General features: G+C 33.9%; 1 protein-coding gene across 2 annotated transcripts; it reads left to right on the forward strand.

Moving 5' to 3' along the window:
- Window positions 1–4,718: 4,718 nt before the first annotated feature.
- LOC143616913 (F-box/LRR-repeat protein At5g63520-like) lies at window positions 4,719–9,187 on the forward strand. 2 transcript variants are annotated; one of them, XM_077089607.1, is made up of 10 exons: window positions 4,719–4,926; window positions 5,003–5,110; window positions 5,177–5,269; window positions 5,355–5,498; window positions 5,608–5,709; window positions 5,801–5,840; window positions 5,922–6,071; window positions 6,256–6,440; window positions 6,808–6,926; window positions 8,567–9,187. In XM_077089607.1, the coding sequence occupies exons 1-10, from the start codon at window positions 4,744–4,746 to the stop codon at window positions 8,988–8,990; spliced, it is 1,548 nt and encodes a 515-aa protein (XP_076945722.1). In that variant the 5' UTR covers window positions 4,719–4,743; the 3' UTR covers window positions 8,991–9,187. The 2 variants fall into 2 exon arrangements, with proteins under 2 accessions (XP_076945722.1, XP_076945723.1); XM_077089608.1 differs by having other exon boundaries at window positions 6,259–6,440; window positions 8,567–9,186.
- The last annotated feature ends 292 nt before the right edge of the window (window positions 9,188–9,479 follow it).

Here is a 9,479-nt window from a genome sequence, read left to right on the forward strand (position 1 = left end):
GTGGGTCCCGACGACAATCGTGTCATTGTCTTCAGAACCCGCATCAGATTCCTCAAAAAGCCTCCTTCCCTTTAACCCACCGTTATCAACTGAAGGCGAATTGTCATTCTCTAATTGTAACAATGACATGAGTTCTTTGGGGGAGTTGTGGAGGAGACTGTGGTTGGTGGACTTTCGGCGATTGGATTTGGAAATGGATTGCTTGATGGAATCCCATTCGATTTCGAGGCGACTGAACTGTTTTTGAAGTGGGTCGATCGAATTGAAGACCCTTTTCATGGTGGTGGGGAATGATGATGAAGTTAGCTTTTGATTTTGAAAAGGCGTTTTGATGGAGGTTTTTGCGGTATTTAAACAACCCACGATTTCTATTTGAATTTTAGTTAGTTTATATTTGAATTTTGGCAACGGACGGTTGTTCGCAATTTTGAAAGCACAATACGGCTTGCCCCAATTGGATATCGGATTTTCTTTTATTTATATATTTTAGTTAGTTTGTTGGCCGCTCCAAAAAAATATAATAGCTTTTCTGAAGGATTAGCAAGATGATAGCTGCGTGTTGCCACGGGCGTAAAAGTTTTCTGTTTTTACGTGCCCGATATAATAAACCAAACTAAAAGATATAATCGCAGCATAACCAAAAGGGTATCAAAACATATTTATTTCTTTGGTTTTTGAAATTACGTAACGTTTAAACTCACGCGATTGCTACCAAACAAAAGATCAACACAAAAAACATAATGTGTTCGATTAATTGGTTAAGTTAATATGTGTGTTAATAAAAATAGAATACTAAATAATTAAATGAAAAATAACTGGCAACGTGTCCAGATGATACTGTATACGTTAAACTTGTAAATGTTATATATGCAATATAATTCGATTGATATCGTTTTAGTTTGTTACGACGTTAAAACTCGCTATAGAATGAAAGAAAAACAATAAGAAAACGGTGAGCTTTTTTAATTTAACAAACGTAAGTTATCTTTTGCTTATAACCTAAAGTATAAAGATAAAAACAATAAAAAACCAAAAGTATAAGGATAAAAGAGTAAAACTAAAAAAAACATGTGGACCACTAAAGAGTGGCAACTTAAAGTCTTAAACCAACCAAAACACAACACTATTCACGTCAATCCCATAAATCACAATTGCTTGTTCTTGTTTAAGATAAACTAGTTTTTTCATCCGGAGTGTTGCGCCGGGGCTAGGCCTGTAATCGAACCGAACGTTCGGTGAACTGTTCGTAAATTGTTCGGCGGAAAGTTCGTTTATGTTTGTTTATTTAATAAAAAACGAACATGAACAAAAAGTTGGTGTTCGTTTAATTAAACGAACGAACATGAACACATGTTCCGTTTGTTCATTTATGTTCATGAACGTTCGTTTCTGTATGTTTATTTATGTGTTAATAAAAAATAATTAAATATTATTTGGATGAGTCATATACTTAAAGTTTTATATTTGTTAATTTGTATTCATTTAAGTGTTTCATTTATGTTTGTTTGTGTTCATATATGTTCATTTATCTTTGTTCAGTTATATTCATTTAGAAACAAACACATATACTCATTTTTTAAATAAACGAACATGAACATAAATATTTGTTCGATTAAGTGTTCGTGTTCCTTTAAAGTTAAATGAACAAACACGAACATGCTATTGCTCGTGTTCGTTCAATTCATTTACATGCTTTCATTATTCACATTGATGAATACATCGGTCTTAATCTCTATGCTCTGTCGATTTTATTTGTGTTCGTTTGTGTTCGTGAACCGTTCATGAACACATTAATTTCCTTAATGAACGAACACGAACATAAAATCTGGTTCGGTTAGTGTTTATGAACCGTTCGTGAACACATTATTTTCTTAACGAACGAACACGAACAAGGCCTAGCCGGGGCGTGTTCGTTCGGTTAGTTTACAGCCCTAGCCGGGGCAACTGGCAAATCCCCAGCGTTGAACCCGGACGTTAGTAAAACCCGAGCGTTACGACGGGTAAAATTGAGGGTTAAACCCAAAAATATAATTCGTCAAATTAACATATAAAAACATTAACATATAAGAAAACAAAATATTTAAGACGATGCTTATTTTGTTGGCAAACCCGGGCGGTGGTAAAACCTAAGCGTTGTCGGTCCAGAGTATTGAGGCGGTAAGTTGACACGAATTCGGTGGGTTTTGATTACGTACCTTACGGTTCCGGGGAATTTAAAAATGAAAAATATAAAACTTGAGGTGGACCAACACCAATTTGAGGGGGGGGGGGGGTCGGTCGGTAGCGTTGTCGGTCATGGGCTTTTAAATAAGGTCGTGAGTCTGCGCGAACTCAGTCGGTTTCTTTTAGATTTGTTATGGTCCTGGAACTAAAACAAAAAAAATTTGGCATTTAGTCGGTTTCCATTACATTTATTATTGTAACTGAGCTAAAAGAAATTCACCAGCGCGTAATACGGTGCCGTCAAGTGGCCTAATAAGCCACTTGCGGCACCAAACTTGTTAACTATATATAGTAATAATATAACACTATGTACGTGTATCGTAAACAATAGGGGTGTTCAAAATTTGATTTGAATTCGAAACATTCGAAATTTGACTTGATTCGAATTCAAATATGAAGATTCGAATTCGATTTCAAAATATTCGAATTCGATTCGATTCGTATTCGAGTATAGTAATCGAATACGAATTCATGATTTTTATTCGATTCGATTAGAAATTCGAATTCAAATTATATAATATATTAATATATATTTAATTTATTAAATTTGGTCAAATTCGTAAATTATAAATGCCCAAAACATCATAATTAATCTCAATAACCATACTGATATTTCTTAATTTTGCCAACACTTAATTTTGAACTTATTATCATGTGGTGTTGTAGCTACTTTAAACTTATATTTATATGTTTTACATCGATGATTATGGTTTTTGAAGTTTTTGACGCAGGCGAACTTGAATCAATTCGAATTCGAGTCTCAAATACGAATAGGATCGAATTTCGAATATAGGTTATAATACGAATACGAATCGAATAATCCAACTTTTAAACGAATACGAATCGAATACGAATACCAGCAAAAAAAAATAAATTATTCAAATTATTCGATTCAATTAACTTGAAAATTCGTTATTCGATTCGATAAACACCTCTAGTAAACAACACACCATATTCTATTACTTACCAATAAATATGTGTATTTGAACTAAAACGTCATTAATAGGCAAATGAACTAAAACACACCATGTGTCTGTACAAAGTATTTATCATAGTTAAAAACTAAAAACAAAATATTTATTACTTACCAATAAATATGTGTATATGAACTAATACGTCATTAATAGACAAATGAACTAAAACACACCATGTGTCTATACACTTAAAAATATTTTTTAAGTTGAAAACTAACAAAAGTAAAACCAAAATATTTATTCTCGTTAACAAATTTTTGAAGATCAATTTGCTTGTTATGTTTGAAATGCTTTATGTGAATGGATGAGTGATTATCATATATGTTTGTATATATATGTGGTAGACTTATTTGTTTGTAGTAGGGGTGTTCTTCGGGTTTGCTTTTTGGGTTTCGGGTTTTTCGGGCTTCAAAGTTTTAAATCTTGAGCCAAAATCCAACCCGAATCTCTCACGGGTTTTTCGGGTTCGGGTAATTCGGGTTCGGGTTTTTTCAGGTTGGGTTAATCGGGTTTCGAGTATCCTAGAAAACAAAAACAAAAACAAAAAAATTTAAAAAACTACAATGCTAAAATTAAAACAAAATATTATTCTTTGTTCGTAAGCAAATGATCAAATAATAAGCCAACATGACTTGATAAAACAATCCAAAAGAAGAGTAAAACTAACTCAAACCATAACGTCTTCAATCGGGCGTGATTTGGTTGTTCGATTACGGTTGCTGTTAGTAATAAATGGAAAACATAAATTAACAATAAACAATCGATCTTTAATAGTTGTAATGACAATAATCGATTAGGACCATATTCTGATAACGTTAGTGGTTAAGATTAAGCCTATTATACCTATAAATATATTAAATTTCTAAAATAAAAGTTTATTCGAGTTGATCCGAAACTTATAAATCAAACCTGAGAACCAACCCGAATTACTTTGGTTCGGGTTAGTTCGGGTTCGGGTACGTGTTTTCTCGGGTTGAGTTTCGGGTGTGACAGCCCTAGTTTGTAGATAGCTTGTAGCGAAAGTCTTGCAATACTACAACCAAGGTAAGCACAAACAAGGCATTGTTTTTTCGAAATCTTGAGCGTTGTCGTGTTATACTCCTTAGGGGTATGAGTTAGATGCCGGGTCAAAATAAGTTTAGGTATCGGTTCAAAACCGGTTTGAATTAGGGACATCAATTGTTTTGTGGCTTTTTGTGAGGTCTAGTTTATAAACTCGAACGATTCATTTATGTTTATCTTTTTTGAACGAAAACTCATATATTTTATTTGGGACTAATAGATTGACAGTAATTCATACATATGTACATCATTTTATGTAAATAAATAAAGATGTTGGTAGTGTGGTTAGAAACTTAGAATAGGGCTAATGGACCTTTTCAAATTAAAAAGTATTGAACTAAAAAAGAAAGCGTGACAAAAAAATGCATAAACATGTTTTCTTTCCTCTTTAAACAAAGAATCATAACCGAAGACCTAAACTATCGTGACTTTGAAGTGGTATTGGCCGACAGACACAACACCACCTCCGGCACCGTAACATAACATGGAAATGACCGCAACAATTGATCTCATCGGCGAAGACCTCCTTCAGAACATCTTCGCTAGACTTCCGGCAACATCCTTCGCGTACGCCGCCTGCGTGAATCGCTCTTGGAACGTCGTTTGCGAACGCGTGCTTAGTCGTCCCAAGCTCTCCTCCGCATGCTCCTTCAATGCTTCTCTCCAGGTTACCTTCTCAAGCCCTAATTTTACAAATTATTAATCATTCGAATACTAATCATTTTTATGCCCTAATTGATCAGATTGCTGTAGAACAAGTGTTGAATAAAGTATTATCTCAGCCAATTCGTCCTCATTTTGCCATTGCTTCAATCGGCCCCTCTTTCCATTTACAAGAGGCTCACCAACTCGTACGCTATTTCTATTTTCACAACCAATTGAATATATAGCATCAATTGATATGGAATGACTTGCAGATAACTACAAAATTTGGCTCACAACTTCCAGTCATTACTAATGATCCTTCCGGAATAATCGGAAGGGATGCATTATCTGATGAATTCAAAGAGGTTTTTTTTTTCTATTTTACATATTTATATGTTTTAATAGTAATTTTTTTGGTGTTAAGAAAGTGGTGAATCAAATGATCTGCAGGTTCAGTGGGAGATTACTGAGGAGGATGATATGCCTGATTCTCCTCCAGCTGTATCCGAGACTGCAAATAGAGCGGTCATGTTGACTGTTGGATTTCTACCGGGTTTGAAAGTCAGAACAATCCCGCTTTTAAAGCAAGTTGAGGTAACAAGTCTTATCTTTTGTAAAACATACGCTGGCGTAACACGCATATTGCTTTAGTTGAAATTTTTTGAGTTTTTAACTTTTATAATTTTTTGTATGCGTGTATCAGGAACCACAAATTGTCATGGTTGATAACTTTGTAACAGACATTAGAGAGTTCTCAACTTCTGTTTCGGGATCTAAATCCCCTGCTGCAATTATAATGTTCAGTGTAGGTCATTTCTCATGTTAAATGTGCACATATTACTAACAAATAATTTTCTCGTTTTATTTTAAACATAATGATATTCTTTTTTTTACAGGACTTCCAAGCAGGCATGAAAGCTGTTATGGAAAAAATGGGTTAGTGTTGATATGTAAACACTTCAACGTGTTGTAGTGACTCATACAATAAATTTAATGCGTTTTGCTTTATTATTGTAGATTATGCCATGTCACCAGAAACTGTCATTGTTGGTGATAGCGGCTGTCAGTTCCAACACACCGATGGTACCAATAACATGACTGTTACTGAAGAACATGTTCCTGCTGCTGTTGCTTTGGTATTTGCAGTGGACCGGAATAAACGTCCTGGTAATGTCAAAATCTTGACTTGTGGATATATGTGTGTGTATGTGTGTATACCATTAGTATTTTTGCTATTATATTATATTGCTGTCTCTTCATATTTTCTTTTCCCTTTTGTAATTAAATTTCTAGCTGTTGCATTTAAAGGTTGGTTTCATCAAGTTATGAAAATTTCTTAATATCTTTTGAGCAGGTGTTGGGAAAACTCAATTCCATGCTATATTATCAAGCGGATTGTCACCAGTGGGCCCTACATACAAGGCAGCATCTGTTAGGGAGAAACATGGTGATTCTTTGACTTGGCTCACTGCAAGAAGAGAAGGGTCACGTGAGAATATTGATGGTGAAACTGTTTTGAATCAAGTTTATGATGAAGTATGTTATTCTTTTATCTTTTGTTAATACTCTGGCTACTTCATTATAACTAGTATTTTAGGGTCAGCTTTATATAAGTCCTTCTAAAGGCTCAAAATTTCATACACTCTTTCATAATGAGGCGAAAGATGACATGGCAGTAATTTTGGCCATTTTGACTTTTTTTTGCTGACATGGCATATGAAAACTGGTTTAACTTTACAAGATTATCTTTCAATGTTAGATTTTAAGAATTAAATCTTTTATGTAGAGAAAATATTACATTCTTTTGAGTTTGGTATAAAATATGACCAATATATGTTACATATGTTTTGCAATTTACCCTGCATTTATTTCCAAATTCCTAACTGTTCATAAATAATGGCAGCTGGGAGACCGGATTCAGTTTCCTACTTTCTACATTGGGGTAACCAAAAAAAGAAAATGCTCTGTTGGTCAGGAAAAGGTCGGATATATCACTTCTCTTGCATTTCATGAAGTTCTCGGGTAATACTCGTTTTTTACTTGTTTTAAAATAGTTGTCCTTCTCTTTGAGTAACTACAAATACATCATCATTCATAAGTTAGAAGTCAGCTTGTAGTTTACAATTTGCCATAGTCAACTCATCATACTACAGTTTCTTTTTAGTGTGATGTTTGGGATTTTTCTAGGGGTGTCAATCGTGTCGGGTTAGTGGGTTGGAGGGTTGAGATTCTTCCAACCCTAACCCAACCCATATATTTATTCGTGTCGTGATCGGGTCGTGTTTCGGGTCAACCCATTTTACGTTCATTTACGAATATGCATGATACCTAGTGACTTGACAATCAATTACTCTTATTCATATAAAAACATTTTAATAATTATGTGATACATCTAATTGTTTTTGTGTATTTATCTCCCATTCTCAATTAACAAACTTAGGCTCACATATTTTGCTCAAGATAAGAACAAACGAATGGAAATAATAACAGAATAGACGGTTAGGACTAATGAAATAAAAATATTAGAAGTGAAAAGTGGATAAAAATATTTTAAAAAGTTATTAGTTTTATTTTTAAAAGTTAATAGATATATGAAAAATTATAAATCAAAGTATTTAACTTTAAAATTTAACACTTCTTATCTCTAAAATCAAAATATTAAATTCTCTAAAATTCTTAGATGGGTTAATAGGTCAACCCATATTTTCATGGGTCGGGTTCAGGTTGACCCATTTTTTAGACGGGTTGGGTTCGGGTTGACCTGTTTAAGAAACGGGTCGTGTCATCAACCCAAAACCTATATTTTTTCATGTCGGGTTTTGGGTTGTGTCAGAAATTGACAGCCCTAAAATTTTCTTTTGAATATAGATTATTCGATTTTAAAACACAATAATCGGTTATAAATAAGGTTTTTCTGAAACTAATTATTGAGCATTCTAATCGGATTTTCTATCCAAACACTAAAAATTGATTTCATGTGAGTTGAAAAGGCGCAATAATTCTTTTTGAATAAGCTACTCTCCTGTCGATTATTAAAAGTGATTATTTCACTCAAGCAATCTGCTAATAACAATAATCAGATTAGTCCTTGCAAACGCTCAAACCTATTTTTAGTGTGATTCCCAAACATCCGCTTAGAGGTTGTGTGTCAGGTTACGGGCCAAAATAGGCATTTTTGGGTAAAAATTGCGTTGACTTGAAACAGTATCTGTTCAAAATTTTTATTTTAGTTATTTAAACAACTAGCTAATTTACTCGTGTATGCAGACTAAGTGATTAATGATGAAACAACAATCAACATATAGTAATACTAATTATAGTCTAAAAAACCAAAAAATCCACAAACATACTAAACGATAAATGCACTAATTTGAAAATTATCTCACAAAGTAGATAAATCCTTATATCATGATTATTTGGGTTTGTTATACAAATATGATTGCAAAGTTTTATTGTCTCAGTGATATCTTAATTTTTAAATAAATTGACGTATGAGTTTTATGCACCAAAAATACAGTTCACGTGATTTTGGACCCATATGACCGCTTTTTTATTTTTGATATCGTTTTTGGTTTTATCCGCTTTAACTATCAATAATTCTATTGTTTGAAATTGTCACCCCTGTGTGTGTGCCTCTTTAACTGTATATCATATTCGTGCAGGGATAATCAGGAGTACCTTTTTGTTGGTGATGTGGGCATTAAAACTGGTGATACAATCCGTTTTTATCACTCAGATTCCGCCACTGCTCTATCTTCTGCTGCTACTGTCTCCAACCACCTAAGATCATTCAACCAATCACTTAATCAAGCGAGCACTAGCAGCGCTGATAAGCGGGAGGTGTTTGGTGGTCTTATATTCACTTGTTGTGGCCGTGGTGAGTCGTTTTTCGGCCAACCAAACATCGACAGCTTGCCGTTTTTGAACAACTTCTCCGGTGTGACGCTTGGTGGGACATTTTGTGGCGGGGAGATTGGACGTGGGGATATAACCCCGTACGTTCAGGAATCTCAAGAACAAAAGTCCATGCGATGTTGCTTGCATGTATATAGTGGTGTCTATTTAATCATGTCTTATAACCCATGAAAAAAGAAAATTAATAATGTGGTTTTTGTGTTGGGAGTTGGCGGGGAAACAAAAGGATAGATGTTTAGCTATTTAATGGTCTTTTTTTAGTTGCTTGAGTAGTTGAGTTTATGTTTACTGGGAGTTATGTTGAATAAATTTTCAAGGATTGATTGTGTTTTTGAGTGTTGATATCATATCATAAGGTTTACTAGTGCCCTCTTATTAAAATTCCATGTACTTAACAAGTGTAAAATAGATATTTAATTATTATATAATATTAGAGTTGTAAATAAAGTAAACATTACTTTGTTTATGAAGTTAATGGTCACTTTCGTCCCTTTATGAAGTTAATGGTCACTTTCGTCCCTGTGGTTTGTGATTTTCGCTACTTCAGTTCAAAGTTTGAATTTTTTGTCAATTTAGTCCTAGTAGTTTTCATTTTTAGCCCGTTATATCCTCCAGTCTAACGGTATTCAAGTATGTCGTTAGTTCTTTATCACCTGAGGG

Source organism: Bidens hawaiensis, unplaced genomic scaffold (genome assembly GCF_021521415.1).
Source record: "Bidens hawaiensis isolate Kalapana, Puna unplaced genomic scaffold, B.hawaiensis_p1.1 tig00050641_1, whole genome shotgun sequence".
NCBI lineage: Eukaryota > Viridiplantae > Streptophyta > Magnoliopsida > Asterales > Asteraceae > Bidens > Bidens hawaiensis.

Bases quoted from the DNA above. Each gene is read 5' to 3' on its own strand.
- LOC143616913 (XM_077089607.1), top strand. From the start codon at position 4,744: ATGGAAATGACCGCAACAATTGATCTCATCGGCGAAGACCTCCTTCAG. The intron at 5,270-5,354 runs GTTTTTTTTTTC...AATGATCTGCAG, and splicing joins TATCTGATGAATTCAAAGAG to GTTCAGTGGGAGATTACTGA. The intron at 5,499-5,607 runs GTAACAAGTCTT...TGCGTGTATCAG, and splicing joins CGCTTTTAAAGCAAGTTGAG to GAACCACAAATTGTCATGGT.